Source organism: Triticum aestivum, chromosome 2A (genome assembly GCF_018294505.1).
Source record: "Triticum aestivum cultivar Chinese Spring chromosome 2A, IWGSC CS RefSeq v2.1, whole genome shotgun sequence".
NCBI lineage: Eukaryota > Viridiplantae > Streptophyta > Magnoliopsida > Poales > Poaceae > Triticum > Triticum aestivum.
In genome coordinates, this window is record NC_057797.1 from 429,915,849 (window position 1) to 429,937,012 (window position 21,164).

The 21,164-nt window shown below is 43.3% G+C and overlaps 1 protein-coding gene, 1 long non-coding RNA gene and 1 pseudogene across 2 annotated transcripts; 1 reads left to right on the forward strand and 2 right to left on the reverse strand.

Annotated features, from left to right (window-relative positions):
• The first annotated feature begins 6,446 nt into the window (after positions 1 to 6,446).
• On the forward strand, positions 6,447 to 8,075 carry LOC123188901 (protein PHLOEM PROTEIN 2-LIKE A10). The gene has a single exon (XM_044601174.1). The coding sequence runs from the start codon at positions 6,589 to 6,591 to the stop codon at positions 7,657 to 7,659; it is 1,071 nt and encodes a 356-aa protein (XP_044457109.1). The 5' UTR covers positions 6,447 to 6,588; the 3' UTR covers positions 7,660 to 8,075.
• A 1,693-nt stretch (positions 8,076 to 9,768) lies between these two features.
• On the reverse strand, positions 9,769 to 11,394 carry LOC123191700 (uncharacterized; annotated as a pseudogene).
• A 5,148-nt stretch (positions 11,395 to 16,542) lies between these two features.
• On the reverse strand, positions 16,543 to 20,940 carry LOC123188902 (uncharacterized). Its single transcript, XR_006495360.1, has 2 exons — positions 19,738 to 20,940; positions 16,543 to 18,553 (listed from the first exon to the last, which is right to left on the reverse strand). It is a non-coding gene; the product is annotated as an uncharacterized lncRNA (long non-coding RNA).
• Between the last annotated feature and the right edge of the window lie 224 nt (positions 20,941 to 21,164).

A 21,164-nucleotide genomic window follows, 5' to 3' on the forward strand; every position in this document is an offset into this window, starting at 1 on the left:
AGATGCACTCTCCTTCCCTTGTTGCTAGTTTCTCCATAGATAGATCTTGGTGACACGTAGGAAAATTTTGAATTTCTGCTACGTTCCCCAACAGCATCCCGCGCGCTACTAAATTTAGGGCACACTTCTTCCGCGTGAAGGACACACTCGCGCACACTACAGCACTGCGCGGCGGCATGCACATAAGGATGCACTCGTGCACACCCAGCACACGTGTACACCAGCATCACCGCCGGCTGAGATGGACGGCGAGGCAGCCAACAAGCGGAGGCGGCTCGAGCCAAAACCGCATATGGTGAGCCTGAACTTCATCAGCAGCCTCCCCGACAATATGTTGATCACCACCATCGCCCTCCTTCCTACCAAATATGTCGTGCAGACCCCCCTGCTCTCCCAGAGGTGGCGCCCCCTCTGGTGCCGCGTCTCCCTCAACCTCACAGTCGACAGCTACCTCTGCGACGGGGATTGCAAACGCATGGCCGCAGTTTCCAAGATCCTTGCATTGCACCCTAGGCCAGCCAGATGCCTTGACATCCGCATGTTTAGTACCAACTGCAAGGCCCAAGCCAAGTTCGACAAGTGGTTCTTATCCCACACCTTAGATCAGCTCGAGGAGCTCAGGTTGAAGGTGGACAGTGTCGCTCTCTGCCGCCGTCCGCACTTCTCCTTGCGCCAATGTTGCACCGCTGCAAGTTCAACTCCTGCTATTTTCCCCAGATTCTCGAAGGAGGCTATGGAGCACCTGCTCCGCGGCTATATTGTGCTCAAGTACCTTTGTCTTCGGCAGATCCACGGGTTCATTACCCTCCACATCGCCTCGACAAATCTTTGATGGATTTATGTGTCTTGTTGGCCCCGCAACAAGACATTACTTGGGAAGAGATCAACTGCGTTGTTTCACGATATGGTCATTAAGAATGCGCTTTTCCTTAAGAATTGCTTGTATCTGATCTAGAAGGTCCAACAAGAATCAGGGTCATTGATGCGACGAAATTGACAGAGTTGGCCTACTCATCTGCCAAATGCTCCAAACTTGTTATTGGATCCATAATCATTCAGGTACAAGAATCTTCTTCTTCTCCTTCTTCTTCTTGAAAATCACAATTTTAATATTTTTTCTTGATGTATGTTCGACTGTCATCCAGAAAATGATTCCCACAAGCTTGACCCAGTCTATGCACACAGTGAAGATCTTGGCAATAACATCTATCGGTCCCAATCTGGATCAAATTGTTAGATTCCTTACATGCTTTCCATTCACGGAGAAGCCATTCATCGAAGTGAAACTCCTTTCCTATTAAATGTGAACCACAACGGAGCTATTTTTTTGGTAATTTTCCCAAGTTACAATGACAAGTGTAGTGGTCAAAACTGCATCTACGCACTATATACTAAAAGAAATATTTTTGCTATTTATTCTCACGTGATCACCTGCATTGTTTTTTTGTTATTGTAGCCAAGGATAGTCATAGTGGGAAGTAACTTAGACTAGCATCCACAATGTGCACTTTTGCTGCCTCTATAGCTTGCCTCGAACCTTTAGAGGTTGCCTCTATACATTGCATGGAGTTTCCTCTAGCAAAAAATCCTTGGCATCGCCTCTAAGCTAAAAGGCTGCCTCCAAGCTTTTGTTTCAATTAAAACATTCATCTGCCCCTACATGTCATCCACTTTCTTAAGTCTCCCAACTAAAGAGTGAATCATATATCAACTTGATTATTGTTTTTGTGGGACCGTTGTAGAGGCTGCACTCAAATGCCATACATTGCAACATTTTTGACTAACCTTAGAGGCAGCAATGTGGACCCCAACTTAGAGGCAATGCTGCCTCCAACCATTGTGGATGCCCTAAGAGCAGGTTAATAGTACAACCAACTGCTGGCTATAAGATGTTGCCATAGCATCTATAGTCAACACATATAGTCACTCGTACAACAAGGTTAGCTATAAGGTTGGCTATAGATTAGTACTACCTCTGTCCTGATTTACTAATTACTACTCCCTCTGTTCAGGAGGATAAGTCATCTTAGGTTGTGCACCATGATCAAGGCAGAGGGGAAAACGAGAAAACTTAATGTATTTGCTAATTAAAAGCATTGCATGTAATGAACTGACCACTTCATGTCGTGTTTGGTAGTCTCAAGCCATTGAAAGCATGCACGCCCACATCTCTTGGTATTTTGTAGTATCAAATTTGACCATAGATTTAACTAACAAAATATTAATGCATGTCACTAAAAATTATATCGTTGGATTCATATTTGAACTTAATTTCCAATGGTATAATTTCTAGTGACATGCATTGACATTTTCTTACGTAAATCTATGATCAAAATTTTACACTAAATACGAAGGGGCCTATGAACTAGTAAGATGGATACAATAGTGGGCTATAAGCCCTTTTTGTTGTTGTTGTAGCCAAGGCTAGTCATAGTGGGAAGTGGGATAAACTTTGTTCTTAGTTGAGGGAAATACTTATCTCTATTGTAATGTATCATCCTCTCCTCTTCGAGGAAATCCCAACGCAGTTCACAAGTAGCACTAAACGAGAAGCTCCTCCGAGAGAAAGGAAGTAACCCCACCGCAAGCCCTGAAGGAGCAAACAACACGACACCCCCAACACTGCCAAATCCACAAGAGCAGCAACCCCGTAAATGCATGGCAGCGAGCTTTCCCAAATGACATGAGAAGGGTCAATATGATAACGGAGGAGAACATGCCAAGGCGACACCGATGTCAGCGACACCACACGCGCCCCAGAGGCACTCCAGGTTCCTTGAATGGTCGGAACAAATGATATCCTTCAGCCACGAGGACCATCCAGAGCTCTTCTGCAACCCGGGAAGACTGCCCATGGTCATAGAGCCACTCATCGGGGGATGCAAGTTTCCCAAAGTCCTCAGGATGGGGGCTTCAGAATCAACATTCTTTACAAAGCATGCTACAAAGGATGGACATACCGCTGGACGCCCTACCACATTCCACGACAGAATTTCGAGACATAGTTCCGGGGAAAAATGTCGCACCAATAGGAGAAATCACACTAGAGATCTCCTTCGGCACACCCTTCCACTAAAGATGCGAGCTCATACCCTTCGAGGCCCTCCCTTCACAGGCGAGTATGACGTGGTGCTCGGGCGACCAACCTTCGCAAAGTTCATGGCAATATCGAACTACGTGTATATGCAACTGAAGATACCAAGGCCCCATGACATCATAACCATCTGCAGGTGCCCCTCACATGCGCTACTGGCGGAAAGGATACAACTCGTAGAGGACCAGGCCCTAGCGGGAGGTCAAGCAGAAACAGACAAAGCGCCCCCAGCCCAGCCATACCGCTGAGAGAACTGGGGTCAAAGACCCCTAGCAGAACCAGAGTTCATCATGGTCCCTGACCACCCAGAGTTTTGGCAGGAACTAGCAGCAAGGCGACTATGCACTTATTGGTAGAACATGTCCATCGTCAAGTCAAGACAGAGGCCGGACACAACGGAGGACGCCAAGTCATCCACCGCGCAACTATCTTAGTAACTTTACATTCCTGTATTTTCATTACAACATGAATATCAATAAGACTTCGTGTAATAATCATATTAGCTCGATCATGTCTTAAAACAGTCAATCAAAGTGATTTGACATGCAAACACTTTTGTTCTAATGCACAGATATGATCGCTAAATGGAGTACACAAAGAAGTTAATACTGCAAACTCCGAGGACATGTTTGTGGATGGTTAAGAGACCTCATTATTACGTGACTCGGGGCAGCATCGTATTTTGGACTCCCCGCGGCTCCACGTAAGGACTGCGTCCAACAACCCAGCAAATAAAAGTACACTGGCCTTTGTTGTATAAAAACAAAAAACAGATGGCCGTAGGCTTAGGCTACCTTGACGGTCGAGGCATGACAATCTTAACGAATGTAGAGAACCGGCCCAGAGCCCGCAGCTAAGTCAGTGCAAAAGCGCACAGACATGCAAGTCGGGCTCACAAGGGTCCCTTATTCCTATAGACCAGCGCTAGCACGTGATTTATTTGGTTGAACAAAGAAGTTCTCCCAGCGGATATAAAGACATCACATGACACAACAATGACAGATCAAATTAAAAAACACAACAAAAACAGTACGACAAGCAGTACATCATAGTCTTGCATGAACAACTCCACTCTATAGGACTATCAGGCTTGGGATGCCTTTTAACAATGTTTTACGGGGGCACACTCCTCCAACATATTTAGCCTCTTCCGCGCCCTCCCCCAGAAATTATTGTGGGTTAGGAGTTCCAAATGGAGGCCTCACCAAGGACCACAAATTGACATTTGGATGGTGCACCCTCAATCTAGCGCGAACCTGGCGAGCTCCTTCCAAAGCCATAGAATAGATCCAGTCCTCCAGTTGCTCAGCGGACTCCCCGGGAAGCTCTAGGATAGTCCCAATGTCAGATTTGAGATGAGGGTTGTCGCGATACAAGGAGCGTTGTCCTCATCCTCTCAGCCACTGTTGCGACCTCTTGGAGTCGGATCTCCACATCATCATTCTGGATCTTAGGAAGGGGGGCTGCAAGACAGGCCACATAAAACATGTCAAAGAAAATCCAACCTAAAAAGGTGAAAAGACGCTCAAAAACAACGCCATGGCATGAACCCTTGGCAGCAGCTTCTAAGTTGGAGCAATTTTGTTGAGCCTCAGCGAGCTGTGTAGTCTTCTCCATGCTCTCCCTCTGGAGTCGGGCGTACTTCTGTTCAACATCATGAGTCGCATCGGCTTGCTGCCACAACTTCCTCTCCGCAGCCTCTAAATCGCGTTCCAGCAAGCCCAGGTGGTTTTTGTTCTTCTCAAGATCTTTACGAAGGGAATGACATGAATCATGCTCCTTCTGAAGGGTGACCTTCAGATCATGCTTGGAGGACAACGCCACCTCCAGCCGCTTCGTGGCGGCCTCCTCCGCTTGCCTACGAGCCTGAGAGGCCTCTTCTACCTCCATGCGGAGGGTTGCAGCCTCTCTAGGGGCTACACAAAGATAAACATGGCAAGGCCTTCTTTAGTTCAGACGAATCGATAACCGGGACTACACAAAGTACACTCCTACAACAAGCACTTACAGGATGCGCCATCCTTGGTGCGATGTAGATCATCAGCTTGCTGCTGGAGAGCTCCCAGCTGCCTCTCCAGCCCAGCAATCTAAGCAATGAGGTCGCGGTTCTCCTCAACAGGCCTCTGGACAAGCACAGATGGTTAGCTCATTCAACGAACATCCACTAGAAAAAAGGTATCTGGAACCAAGCATGGTTCTCAGACCTCCACCATACTTAGCCCCGGGGTTTACTACCACTACAAGAGGCAGACCAGACCTTGAAGCTGGGCTCCACAGAGAGCCCCGCCTCCTTTAGGACCGACCATAGGCGCTTCAGCGCCTCGTCGGCAGCTCCTAGTGGTGTTGCAACCTTCTGCAGGACTTTTGATGTGAAGCCCGCATGCAGGAACGAAGGGACCTCCCGTAGTGGGCTGGTCAATGGCGTGGCGGGTTGCCCCGCACTAATTTGAATGTCAGGATTCATTTACGTTGCGCTCTAATTGTTTGCAAAACCCTTTTGTTGAACTTCAAGGGATTACTTTCGTTCCAGCAGTCACTTAAGGATGAAAGGATAGGAATAGTCATATCGGTCGGGGCTTCTGTTAGATAGGGTACGTTCGCCATTTCTTCCTTTTTTTCAAGGATTGATAATGTTCGTAACATGACGTAGTGTAATCACTCGAACCAAAAGTAGGAGTGTATCACTCGGTGAAGAGTCAATAAAAGGTAAGAACCAAAAATGATACTAATATTGGTTCACTAGTTAGATTAGTAGATGCTAATTTCACTGAAAGATCTGATCTGTTCGAATTTTCTTTCATTTTCTTTAGGGTGAAAAAACTTCTCCTGTTGCTATGGAGAAGTCACTTAGGAAACTCGGATGAGGTGGAAAAGAAGTCAAAAGTGACACTTACAGGTCATACGACAATTGCTTCTTTTCCGCAACTACATACATATTTTCTTTAACAACTATCATACAAGCGCTTGCTTTGATTAGGCTTATTGTAAGTTTGTTTGAAACTCCGGAGTCTAGTCTACCAATGAATGCTATGGTGTGTCCTCCTCTCTAAGGTCTTGCTTAGATAATTGACTCCTACGACCCACACAGAGGGTTTTTCCCAACCATTCAGACCTCTCGGCTATTAAATAAACCCAAATGATAACGCATACACGTATGACACGAAGCAATTTCGCCCACACTTTTTTATGATAATTTTAATTATAAGAGGATGACAACTTTAGTTGTGAAGCATGTCTAACTTTCTGTTTGGATGACAAGTTTCAGTTTTTTTAAAACTTTTTTTTCTAGATGACAATTTTAATGTAAAAAAACGTCTACATCATGTGTGACAGTTATCGGTGTAGTAAATAAAAGATTTAAAACAGACTTCTCTCATCCCACGCCAAGGGACAGGGATCCACGGTCCGATTCTACTCCACGCGCCACGTAGTCTCGTGTTCAGACTACCACTGGTCCTGGCGAATTCCCCATCCGAACCCCGACTCCGGCCGCCATGAACTGCGTCCCCACCTTCTCCCGCCGCCACCGCCGCTGGATCGTCTGTGCGGGCGCTGCTGCTGGTGCTTACCTGATCTACCACCACCCAGCCGTCGCCGCCCGCTGCCGCCGCATCTCCCGCCTGGCCTCGGCTCTCTCGTCCCTCGCCGATGCCGTCGCCGCCGTCGCCTCCGACCTCGCGGCCTTTCTCCAATCTGGCTCGGACTCACTGCCTACCACTCTCACTCAACTATCCAAGCTCGCCTCCGCCCACGAGGCAACCGCCTCCGCCTCCGCGCTGTCCGGGGCCCTCACCGCCGGCGTGCTCCGCGGCTACGCCTCCGCCACCAATCCAGCTTCCGGAGGCGAGGTAGCGTTTTCGGATCGTCTTGTTGAGAAGCTGTTCTCCCCAGCCGGCGAGCGGCTCGTCTCAGCCGTGGCGGGCACCTTCGGGCGCGACATCGTCCTCGCCTGTTATTCTGTCCCAGCCGATCCTTCAGGATCGGCGGGATCATCGAGGGCGAGCTGGGTAGACGTGGTCACCAGTGGGAGTTGCCGTAGGGCGATCCGCAGCTGGGTGGAGGTCTTCACGGCCACCGCCGTGGGCGTCTTCATTGACAAGACCATCCACATCAACACCTACGATCAGATCTGCGCCGCTGCCACAAACCCGGCCTACGACTCCAAGCTGCAAAAGCTTCTGGTGGCACTCTGCAGTGCTTCCGTCGAGACGTTGGTGAAGACCTCCCACGGCGTACTCTCCAATGGCAATGGAAATGCTCACAGTGGCAATGGTGAGGTTGGGGAAGGATGGACAGAAACGGTCTCGAGTGCGCTTGCTGTTCCAAGCAACCGGAAGCTTGTTCTGGATCTGACGGGCAGGGCGACATTAGAGGCTGTGCGGTCTTTCCTTGAGTTCGTGCTGTGGAGGCTGCATGAGGCTGCAAGGGCTGGCGGTGATGCCACAGCGAGGGCTGGATTGTGTGCCTTGAGGTATATGAGCGAAAGGTCCATGGTTGTCGCTGCCATCTGCATAGTATTGTGCTTGCATGTGTTGAACCGCACATGGCTCTTGGCACCGGCTTGAGCTTGAGCTTTAGTACTTGGGTAGAGAATATACTGAAACTGAAGTTCAGAAAGGGGAAGGGCAACAGAAACAATAAGTTTGGTCACTTGTAAATATATTTGTTGTGTAACAATTTAACCCTGCATACAGTTTATAGTAATTTCTGGCAATATCGGTGAGTTTACTATAAACTGTAACTAGATTGGTAAGTTTAATCAGACTAGATTGGTAAGTTTAACCTTGTAAGTTGTTCATCCTTATAAGTTTACCGATATTTACTCGATCAATTTTGTGTGTGCCAACAGATTGATCGAGTAAATATCGGTATAGATTTTGCGTTTCTTCATTTACTCTGTATGTACTGAAGAATCACTGATGAACAATCAGACAAAGGTGTTAATGCTTCATGGCCTGCCTCTAGTTCGCCTTTTGAGGAATTCTTCTGTTTCATCACGTATTTAAACTTATAAGGATGCTAGCCGACCCTCCTCCACGGAGCTTCTCCCGTGCGCATCGATCGTGGCCGTTGGATGGTGTTTGACTTTTGCTACTGGTTGTTGGATCGGTTGACTGCATGGTAAATTTTGTTACTTTTTTTCTGTTTTTTCTGGTTGGATGACTTGTGGACCTTCTGTCTGTGTGATTCGGTTGATTCATTGTGGGTATTTCCAAATCTTGGTGTAAGTCAACCAGTACGGTGCGTGCGCGTGCCCGTGTATGAGTCGTCTGACTCGCACTGTGGCTGACGAAGCGAGTGCCACGCGCGGGAACCAGAGGACGTGCGAGAAGGGAGTGCCGCGGGAACAACGGGACGTGGGAGAGAGCGCCGCGCGCGTGAGGTCTTTCATCGTCCAATCCCCTCCTCCCGCCATGCAAACACTATCCCCTTCCCAGCAAACCCCGCAGCCGCCCTCCTTCTCCACCCCCTCCTCCCGCATCTGCTCCTTCCCCATGGCAACCCACGTCGGCCGAGCCCCAATGGCGAGGCGGCGGCTGGTCCGGGGCGGCTGAGCCCCAACGGCGCGGCAATGGCTGTTCCACGAGGCGAGGGCGCGGGCGTTGGGCGCTGGTCGCGTGGACAAGGAGGGAGGAGTCAACTTGAGGGAGGAGAGGAGAGACATGAGGGTTGGCAGCGATTGCAGGGAGAGGAAGAGGAGTCTGGAGGCAACGGACGATTTTTTGAGGGTGGTCGGCGACCTACAGGCAAACGGCAAGGACGGCGGCGCTTGATTTGGTGCGGCGCCATGAATCGGCCCCTGTTGATCAACGAGGTCGCTGGACTGCCTACATCCGTCCTCCATCGTGCAGTGCCTCCTGCGAGTGCCGCCTCGCTCCACCAACTTCGAGCGCCGTGGATCCATCGGGGATGGAGGGAAGCAAGTGGAGAAAGATGAAGGCTGCACAATACCGAGGCAGGCTCGACTCCTTTTCTCCCCTCTCTCAGTTTCTAAATTGTTAGATGGATTCTTATTGATCTCAGATGTTAGTTAGTGATTTTATTCTCTCCTTTCCATCGCATGGTATGATTCCTTTTTCTGAGATGAATTAGTAACTTCGTGTGGAGGTGGCAGCACAACCTGCAGGTTTGCCCACCACATGTTTGTTGTATTGCCTACCTCAAAGAGATTTAACTGCTTACAAAATTATTTTCTACTTGGTTGTTTTGCAGGTGATGATGTATGAGTTGGAATGGTTGGGTTTTGAGTGGTAGCTGATCCCTATGCCGGCGGTGGTAGCGGCCATCATTGATATACAACAATTCAGCAATTGTCTCGGGTGTGCTCCTGTTCTTACCACCACCCCTAGATGCTTAATTTTCGGAAAACTAATGATTTGGTTCTCGAATGTACATATGTAATCTAGGTTCTTCTTGACCTCTATGGCTGGCCTAAAATTGGTAATTCGGCATTGGCACACTTTACTCAAATCTATACTGCAAGCCCCAGGTGAATACCTTGTCTATTTGGTTTTTTTCATCATGAATGCTAATAACTTGTATTGTTCATGTTTTTGAATAATAATTGCATTAGTTGTCCTTTGTTTGTAACTTAGTTGAGTGTTTTGGTTGTAGATCGATTCAATTCTGGACAGAAACTTCTTTGTGAAAATGTGAAAGCTTGATTCATTCCTCTATGGGCTTCTCATGCCTCTATGGGCTGAAGCTGAAGGCTGTGCTGCTCTGTGTGTGGGTGGGTAGTCAGAGGAGGTTGCTGGTGGAAAGCCTCCTTCTGATGCTGACGCCTGAAGCAACCCTGTGAGGAGTGGTAGGTTGTTTGACTGTTGGCCATTTACTGCTCTAACCACCATCTGATTGCTGGCAACATTAGTTCTTGGTCTAGCCATCCTAGTTCTGTAGTTGGGAACAGCATTCTGATGTTTGAACTTGTCCATCACAAGTGTTTTGAGTGGAATGGTTATGTCCAATGGCAGCAGGATCTCCTCCAGTTCATGCCGCTCAAGATCTTCCTGGTCTCCAACTTGATAGACAACACTGCACCAATCTTTCACTGTCATACTTGATAACTTTCCCTACATAGTACGTGTTTGCAAACAGCTTTCTCACTTTCCGCTCTTCTAGCCATTTCCCAAAGCGATGGTCAACTCGAGATCACGAAGCATCTCTTACTGCAAGTTGTGAACCAGATGTGAATTCAGGAGGCAAGTCTGGGACACGATTGGTAATGATGGCAGGCTCTCTGGGTACTTTAACAATAGGTTCAGTGTATGGCTCTTGCATGCCCTTACTCCCCTCCATGACCTGATATTGCACCAATTTCTAGGATTTAACCAAAACAAACTAGAGCAGAAATAAAGTAGTTTCATCTATAAGATGAGTCATCATAAGCAAGAAAAGTCAAAAATAAGTCGCCATAAACCAAATACTTTCACAGCTACAATGCAGTATTTTGACGATCCAGGCATGTTGAAACATAAGAGATACCAACCAACACTTGGGATTTAGGAAGCATGGCACATCGCACCAGTGTTACAGGTATCATGTCATAATAGGCATCAGGTCTCAACACAGCAGTCTGGCACTTAGGTGAAGTACATATGTATTAAGGATATTATTTTTTCAATAACATGTGATGTGTTCTGATACATGGTGCGAAGTGTACAATATACTACTGTATCAAGAGATAAAAATCCCATTCCCCACTGGCCACTATCTACAAACAACATAGTAATGCAGCTACAGCATGCCTATTGTGTACAATGTCCAATGTATACAAACAACATGGCAATGCACGCTATCTCCACACATATCAACTGGACAGTAAAATGCCCACTGTACACATGCTTCAACTGAAAAACTGATTTTTTTAGAACAGCAGCCAATAGCATCAGCAGAACCACCCATCCATGGCACAACAGAACAGTAGCACAAGCAGCAGCACAACACCAGTAGCTCAAGCGGGAGCAGCTAGCACACGCACGAGAGTGGAAGAGGAGCTCATCGAGGCGGCTTCCGGTGATGAGGCAGATCCAGGTCGGCGGCCGGCCGGCTTTTGAGAGGAGGGAGAGGCGGGTCGTTGTCGAGGAGCGCGACATCCAGAGGAAGAGAGAGCGCTTCGGTGTCCCGCCTGGATGATCGTGCTTACCACCAAATTTTCAATGGCCTTCATTAGTCAATTTCTTCACAGAATGGCGTACTATACGTTTTCTTGTGTTTAATCAGCATGCTCGCATAAGTGGACTCACTATAAACACGTACGCGGGCATGGCGTATGGGGTGGCGGCCAGGACTTTGGCCATCAGCGCGAACTCGATGTTTTGTGGTCTGATTTCAGCTTGATTTTGTTTTGTTTCACTTGCTATCTGCAGTCTCTTAGACTCTAGGTAGAAAGTGTTTAAAAGAGTTGACTTGTTAGTTTCCTAAAAATTTCTTCCATGAAAGAATATGATTACGATCTTTAGGGTTGTTTTGTTGTTCCAAAGGCACATGGGAGTCTGCGGGAAAAAAGCTGACGATGTTTTCTCTTGGATATTAAGAAAAGGGAGACACTCGGCGATCTGGCTCTGCGGCAGGTATGCCTTTTGTGCCCCTCTATTTACTTACTTACTATCAGCATGGTTTAGTTTAGAGAGAACTACAGTACTTTGAGGCTACTGTATGTGGTGTGTTCCCTATTGTGCATGGAAGTTATTTTTCTGGGCATTATTCTACAAGGACTGTGTGTAACTACTTAGAAGCATGAAATAGCTATGTAGTCATCTGCCCAGCCAAGTACAAGGTAAAGTTCCTTCCTATAATAGTAGCCTTACATATTAAGGTAATGGCTTTCATTCTTCGGGATATAGGTGTTTCATGGTATGGTAGAAAGTATTGATTGTGAAGGATGGTTGCAACATCTGAGCAAATAGTTGGTTTGAACATTTTGTAGTTGTGATTTGCACTAGGAGTTGCTGGCCTTTTTCGTATCAGCTTCATCGTTGCCATACTTTTTTGGTAGATATTTAAACATAGCTCAGTACGTATCACACTCGCAAAGGGAGAGACAAAGCGTAGTTAGAGTCGCACAAGCTACTTGCTTCTTTCCTGAACAATTAGATTATGATATTAATGCAATGCCGATTCCTACATTCAGGTTTATTAGTTGGTTTTTTATATTGGCTTTAGGACGGCCAGTGTATTTTGGTTAATATATAATGTGCTGCCATTTGTTAACTTAAATATATTTTCATGCATTTTCTTTGTACATTCTTTCCATTCAGGTTGTTTAATATATATGTACTGCCATTTATTAACTTAAATATATTTTGATGCATGCCCTTTGTATATTCTTTCTGTTTAGGTTGGCAATCCAGTCACTTACTCTGTCAATTATATTTCCTTTTTCTGTTTTCTATCTCTCTTTACATACATGCCATTGCCCACCAAGTATCATACTACCTCCAATTTGGGACAGATGAAGTACCTTTTAGTTTTGTATGCCACTGAGTATTATTTGGTTACTACAAACCCAAGATTGTATGCAAATTCAAGAAAATGTAATTTACTGTACAGATCAGTGGTTTATGCTTCCCAACACGGTAATGGAACCTGCAGTATGCAAATTCCAGAAAATGTAGTTTCAGGCACAATATAGTTTCCTGTGTGCACGACTGCATGCTGTCTCCAAACCTTTAGTACAGGTTACAGTATGATAGGGAAACGCATCAGCAACCCAATCTACATAAGTGATGAAGAAGGTCATAGCAACTTACTCCCCCCGTAAAGAAATAATAAGAGTGTTTAGATCACTAAAGTAGTGATCCAAACACTCTTATATCTCTTTACAGAGGGAGTACTTGTTTACTTTACAGTCTTTTTACACCTTTGATTAATGCTGACTATTTGAGCACTGACTAATTACTTTGAAGCCCACCACTGCACCAAGAAGCTGAAAGATTCAGCTTAAAACAAAACAACATGGCAACATCACAAGAACCTCAACTAAGGTACCAACTTTGCTAATGTCAAAAGAGTTCTACATTTGATTTTGCCGTGTCAAAAGTTGAGTGGTTATTTCTTGAAAAAAAAAACTTGAGTAGTATCTTTGCCAGTCTATTTTGTGGGTCCAACAGAGTAGCATGGAGGAACTTTGCCTCCATTGTTTTTATTTATTAAATTGGGCGGAAAATACGAATGTACATCTTATTGTGAGCAACAAGCCTCATTTCTTTTTTCTTATTAAAAGAGAGTAAAATTGTTAAAATGTGCTTGCCCACAACTAAACCAAATAATATATGGATTTTTTTTCATTGCACACATGGATTTAGAAGGCCTCTGCGCCATTTGGCGCAATGGGTTACCAAATTTCTGTGTGCAGTGGGCCGGGCCTCTGCGCCATTTGGCGCAACAGATTACCGCAGTGGGCTGGGATTCGGGGTCATCCTTCTCACCACCAGTCGAACATACTACCCAATTTCTGTGTGCAGTGGGCTTGGAGCCGGGGTCATCCTTCTCACCACCAGTCGAACATACTACTTCATCCACCATGTCGAGCGATATAAAACTGTTATCTGTTTCATAGAGCAACAACACGAGATTGTGCCCCCTCTTGATCCTGGTGCATATTGCTGCCCTCCTCCCCCCTTTTGATTCGAGTTTCTTTACATTGTGTGAAGTTGTGTACTTCCAACTTTACAAAGCTATACCAAATTCGCAACTGTACTTGGCTATACCTGTAAGTGATGCATTTCTCTGCAGGTTACTGACACTTTCTGAAAAAGTATGGATATTGAATGGAAGACGGGAGAATGATTGATGAAAACAGACAACACTAGAAGTGAATGCATTATTAGTCAATGGAAACATGATTGTTTTATACACTTTCTTTTACTGAGGATGAACTTTGTGTTGCATGCTATGAACAAATGTAGTGTTTGACTAATTTTGAATTCTATGTTGATGCAACAAGTTCATTCTTTCTGCTTATAGTCTATTGTTTTGTGGAATCATAATGTGGGTGATCCATTTCTCTTAAATGTATTCAATAATGCTTCGCTTATGGGCCATATTTATATTTGTTACTTGTGGACATGTGCTTAATGATCACTATACCAATATATTTTTCTTTGTATACATAAGGATCTAAATTCTTAGCATGCACGTTCACATCATGATATATATATATATAGAGAGAGAGAGAGAGAGCAAATGTTTCCTACAAGCAGTGGTAGTTACCATCACTTGCCTTTTTGTATGTTGTATGTAGTATCTGTCGAAATTGAGAGTATGTACGTGTAGTATGTAGTATATAACAATGATTAGGTAGTATATATACTATTTTTAGGGAGTATGTACCATGTTTTGAGTATGCTCTTTTTTACGTATAAATATGTACGTATTTCACAAATATAACAAAAACTATCGGTTCATATGCAATTTTTTCATGGAACTTGCTTTGAAATATCTTAGATATAGTATATGAATATACTTAAAATAATAAAATAATATATATAGTACCACATAGTAGTATATGAGACATATGGGGTAACTACCATTGGGTGGCAGGATGGATTTTCCTTATATATATATATATATATATATATATATATATATATATATATATATATATATATATATATATATATATATATATATACACACACACATACACACAACAACAATAACAACAACAACAACACACCATTTTTTGGCTAAAGGATATTTGATTTATTATCATACGTGCTTGGCCAAAGCTAAACTAATTAAAACATATATTTTCTTTTAAATGAGACTTGATACTATTGAATATGCATCTCATTGTAGTCAACAATCTACTATATTTCCTATTAGAGTGAATTAAACCATGTTTTTCTTTTCATCGCGAGCATGGGTTCAGTGTGTCTCTGTGCCATTTGGCGCAATGGGTCCACTAGTTCATATAATTAGTACAAATGCCCGTGCGTTGCAACGGGCATTGAATCTTGCAAAACCTCCATGTGTCATCAGGTACAATGTTTTTGAGTTGGACTCACTGTAATTCATTAACCAGTCTTCACTGGTTCCAAGCCTACCAGTGTGATAACACATGCGAGTTGGACATGGAACCATGTTTACAAAGCTTATTCGCACATCCTTCCATAGCTAAAACATGGGCAACTTTGTTCGCCGAACGTCGCACCCAGCAAACCTTGGACTCCGAGAAGTCCTAAAGTTCTTTGTCATTACGCACCATTTCTTATATTTAGTTCTAATAAACGTGATTATTGTTTCTCGACTGAATTTTGGTCGTCAAGAAGCTATCTCGACATTCTTCGCCTGATTGAAAAATAATTCCTGGAATAGTCTCCAAATTTTTTTATTTTTCTCTTTTTGGAAAACATGACTTTAAATAAAAATAAATTATTTATTAAAAATAGTAGCATTTTTTGAACATTTCCAAATGCATTTTTTAAATGTAACAACATTTGGGAATTTTGACCAGTTTTTAAAAAGTGTGAATATATATAATTGTGTACTTATTATAAAACGAATTTTATATGTTCAGTATTTTTAGATATATAAGTTTGTTGTTCGGCTGGGCATCGTTATTCTTGCATTTTTCATTATTTGGGCTTGGACCAAACAAAGCACTTACATAGAAAGAAGGGACCTCATATATGGTAGCGGAAGCATGCACCCGCAGCCCCCCCACTACCTCCATGCCCTGTTTGGTCGGCCCATGCTCCGGGACGGACACTCCCTCTTTTTTGTTTTTACTTTCTGTTTTTGTTTTATTTTATGTTATAATAATTTGCGATTATAAAAAGGTTCTAAAATTTCAAAACTTATTGTTCGTTTTCAATTGCCAAAAACGGTTCTTGAATTCAAAAAATGTCAAGGATTTCAAAAATATAAACATTTTTTATTTTTATGAAAATAATTATGAGCATTCTTTAATAATGATGACATTTTCTAAACTTGAATAAAAAAAATTAAATTCGGTAAAACAACTTGAACAATTTCTAAACTTGAAAAATTCTAAATTTTAAATTTGGTAAAAAAATTAAAATAATGATGAACAATTTCTAAACTTGAACATTTTTTGAAAACGATGAACAAAATTTAAATTTAATGAACATTTTTCTAGGTCGGTGAACAAATTTTGATGAACATTTTTTAAATCCGATGAAAAATTTGAATTTGATGAACCTTTTTTTTACATCGATGAACTTTTTTTGAATTCGATGAACAAAAAAGTATTTATGAATTTGAAAAAAAATCACAAAAAGTGAAAAAGTAAAGATGAAAAAGGTGGAAAAAACAGGAAAATAGAAAAGAAAAGGAAAGAAAAAACGAAAAAATGGGCCAGCCCATGTGAACGCCCAGCACGTGAGGAATGGTGCGCACGGTACGCTGCTACGCGCCGTATAGGATTCCCCCATAGAGAACAGTTTGGTATTAAAAAAAGGTGTATCTATATTACAATCGACTGAAATTGAATTGGCCTTCAAATCAAATATGCCAACCAGTAAAAATCTGACACCAACTGAAAAAAAACTTGACTGAAAATAACGGGGCATTCAACCAATATTTTCAGGCACTACAAACATGGCTCGTGTATGTATGAGCTATGGGCTCTATGATCCATGAGCAAGCAATGAAAGGGCCCAAAAAGCAACACTGCTAGGTCAGTACTCTCACTACCTTCTCCAGGTTATTGACAGTTTTGTTTTCTTCACAACACTTTTGGAAGAAAACCTGAAATTCTCATGGCATTCTAAAGGATCTGAAGTTGATACTTGTGGAAGAAACTCCTGAACACAAACATACTATAAATTCATCATTAGGCTGCCGCAAAAACATCATCAACCTGCTGTACAATGATCAACTCAAGATGAACTAATCACATACTAAACATTTCATTGCCATGAAGCTTTAAACACAGTGGCTTCAGTTGAAATTTACAGTAAACTAACTATGAATAAACAGTAACTTTTAAAGTGTAGCACATATTCAGCTTTGATGAATTTTACAGTGTTCATTTTACTAAAATTCCAGTCAGTAACAACCAGATCACAACAAAGATACTGGAACTTCAGTAAAAAAAAGGAGAAACAACCAGTAAACTACAGTCATACCAAGAAGACAAACTGCAGGTCAGTACTCTCACAATCTCCTTCAAATAGTTCTTCCAGTAAAAAATGTAGCACTGTAAATTCACGTAACTGTATAGTGTAAAATCTATCACTGTGAAATATAAAAATCACAACCTTTAGGCTACTACTATAAATTACAGAAGTTATAGGATTGTAAATCTTCGAACTGTAAATTCAAACAATCAAAAAAAAATAGTGCGGTAAATTATAGAAGCTATAGGACAGTAAATCCATCATCAATTAACTACTCCCTCCGTCCCATAATATAGGAAGTTTTTGCAAGCTAATATAGCTTGCAAAAACGTCCTATAGTATGGGACAGAGGGAGTATAATTTACTACGAAAACAAAGAAAAAATTAGACTTCTATGAATACTACAGTACTGTAAAATCCATCATAGCAATTCGAAAAATTCTAGTAAAAATAACTACTAAAATTTACAGAAGCTATAGGACCATAATTCCATCATCAATGTATTATAAATTAAACACCAGGAAACTGTAGTATACATTCAGACAAATTCATGTGATCAAGCACTCTATATGAACTCACTGTACGAACAACAATGACACACTATATGGAGCTACTACAATAAATAACAAAATCTATAGGACAGTGTATAAATCCACCATCACCATACTGTAAATTCAACATAAGAGTACTGTAAATATGCGGCCAGATTAGTTTGTGTGATCAAGCATTCTATATCAGCTCACTGTACAAACAACAGCAACTTTGTGGAGCAACTGTAAATTACAAAATCTATAAGACAGTAAATCCAACATCAGGACCTTGTAAATTCAAAATCAAGGTGTTGTATATGTATTCAAACTAATTCCAGTAAGTATATATGCATTGAAACAACATCAGCATTCTTGTAAACTAAAAACAACATTGCTGGTTACCTATTACATATTGTAGAAACAAAATTATATGATGATACTGATATCTACCAGACAATTTTGGGCTATTGTGTAATAGCATGGTTCAGTTTAGCCGCTTCAGATCACAGGGGTCAGGGAAACAAACTGACTCTCTTTTTGGCTACTGTGCAGTAGCATGGTTCAGTTCAACCGCTTGACCAAAACAACTCCAAATCAGTATTGCTCGAGCAGTTTGAACGATGTACCTTGGCTACACGAGTGGATGTAATTCCAATGAAGTCGGCACTACGGAGAAATTCCGGCCAGGTTGGCAGAACAGTGAGATTTCCACGGCTCCGGCAGAACGGCAAGACACCAATGTCGAGCACGGACGAAATGACGCAATTGGGCTGGGGCTTCGGTCAAGGGAGTACTTGAGTATTTATATGTGCGTACAGCCTCTGGAACGGCTAAAGCAGTCCCTGCAGGACACCCCGTGGACGCAGGAAGGATTGGATCAAGACAAAAACATCGCAATCCATTATGTAGAAGGCAAAAGCATAGAGATAAAAACTACCAATACATATGTTTCGAAAGTGAGTCACTGATAAGATGAGAAAGCTAGGATGTTTGTAGTACAATATACATGCCTTTCATTGCTACACCTGCCATTTATCTAGAATGAGAAAGTAAGTCATATCAGTAAATGTGGTCTGCCACATAGCATAAAGGAACTCAGTTGACTAAGTTATATGTGCATGTTAAAAAATTCTAGGCTGCAAAACCAAAGAAAACAAGAAAGAGCAAGACACAGAAAATAACCCATTTATATTATTATTGAGTAAAATTATAATAACTGGATAAAAGAACACACAAGAGTAATTTAAATTATGAATTGGACAGAAACTTTTGGATGGTTGCCTAGCAAATGAAAATAGCAACTTATCATATATTGGGTCTTCAACAGAATTAATTACATAGTCAGAGTGTTCCTGAGATTGATGGTTTTTGAACTCTGTTCCTTGAAACATGGCACCAGCTTACTCACTGATGGAAATCCTTTTTTTTACTTTCACTTTGCAATTTAATATATGCAGCAGGACACTGTGGTACTACAATTTTCATTAAAGTGGCTACAAAAGGCCCCTAGTGAACATATTAACATCATGGGCAATGTTTCTGAATGCCTGAAACGTTACAGTGTGCCAAACAATTCTGCTCAATCGTCAAACAAAATATTCATTCGCCTCAAAACATTAGATACTAATCAGTGTCATCTATTGTGCAGCAATGTCTACACCAACTGGGAATTTCGTACGTCCTTCTCATCCGGATGTGGTACTGTTTTTATCCATCTTATTTATTATTAATCTAGAATAATAGCAGTATTGTTAAACATGATTGGTCTTGCTGACAGATTGGGAATGTGTTTGCTCAACAATACTATAGAGTTTTGGGTTCATCACCAGTGCATGTCCATAAGTTCTATTATGATGAAAGTATCCTTGGTCCACCAGATTCTAATGGTCCATTGACATCTATAAGACTATAACCACTACATACGTAAGTTCTCTGCAGTACAGCAGTAGTATTTTGTGATCTTAATATATGTAATAAGGTGTATAGATTAAACGTGATTAGGTGGAAACTATAATTCAGGGCATACCTGTTCACTTATTTTATACCAGAGCTTGTTTTCATCCATGCTGTTGATGGACTTCACTTCTACGATTTGCCACTTACAATTAGAAGACAGAATAGCTTGAGGACAAACAGCTAGCTTAACTGTTGCGAGACGTGGTGCAGCAGTGCAAGGTTGGCTTGATGGCGAACAAACCTCCTCTTCTTCTGCTTCATGGCATGATTCCAATCCACCATAGTGCCACTGCGGACATATAAGAAAACCAAAAGAAGATTATCAGATTCTATAACGTCGAGACGGGCGGCTAGCATGCTCGTTCCCTGCGATGTTCATCCTACCCACCAGCGGCCTCCTCACCCTCCTCCTTAGATCTGCAAATCACGTTGTGTGCTGGACGGCTCTGCTCCGTTTGGAGATGGAGACGGACAACTGAATTCGAATTAAATCAGTGGGGAAAACATGTACTCCCTCCGTCCGAAAATACTTGTCGAGATATTCTAGACAAGTATTTTCGGACGGAGGGAGTATGTGTCAATGTGTGTACCTGTGCATGATTATCACGATCGGTTCATACGAAGGGTGTCCTCACCGACCTTGCAGAGGAAGGCTTGGGTGGAGGAGCCGGCTTCCTTGGACAGCACATGCTTGGTCATGGGGCAGCGCCCAGCCGGACCATCTCGGGAAGATGCAGGGAGATGGGAGCGGCAACACGGCGGGGCCCGGATCTTGAGCCGATGGAGGGCCTGGGCGGGGGAGGTGTCGTCGGGCCGGCACCTAGCCGGGCCATCTCAGGATAACCAGAGAGAAGGGAAGAAGCAGGGAGGCGGAGATGGTTTCCTGATCGGCTGTTCGGCGCGGGCGTCGTGGAGCTAATCCTCTTCACGGAGAGATGAATTGGACACATCTTGAGCTGAGATGCCAGGATGCACATCCGTCCTTGGTTATCGCCGGCGTCGTCTAGAGGTCGGGCGCCCCGCCCACGGGCCTTGGTAGCGGGAGGAGAGAGCACATCCCGTCGGCCTGTTCGCCATACTCCGTCCATCCCCTCCTGATTCCTAGATCTGTCCCGCGCCTGGGGTGAGGTGGCCGGTGCTGGCGGCGGCGGCGGCGGCGACGGACATGCGAGGGAGGAAGGATTTGTGCGGGCCTGTTTCAAGAGGAGGGTAGGATGCGTCGGCATAAAAGACGGCGGGGGAAGGAGGAGTTGTGGTTGGACTTTGAAGACGGGCGTCGTACGGACGGCAATAGAAAACGTTTTTTCTAGTATATATATATATATATCTTTATCTTTACCTCTTTACCTCTTTACCTCTTTACCTTTACCTACTAATAAACCACGCATCGCTTCTGGTGGTACGTCATAAAAACAACCCTCGAAGTTGGCAATAATTACCCACCAATGCCACCCGTAAGTGGCAAAAACGATTCGTTTTTAATTTCTAATATCGCTC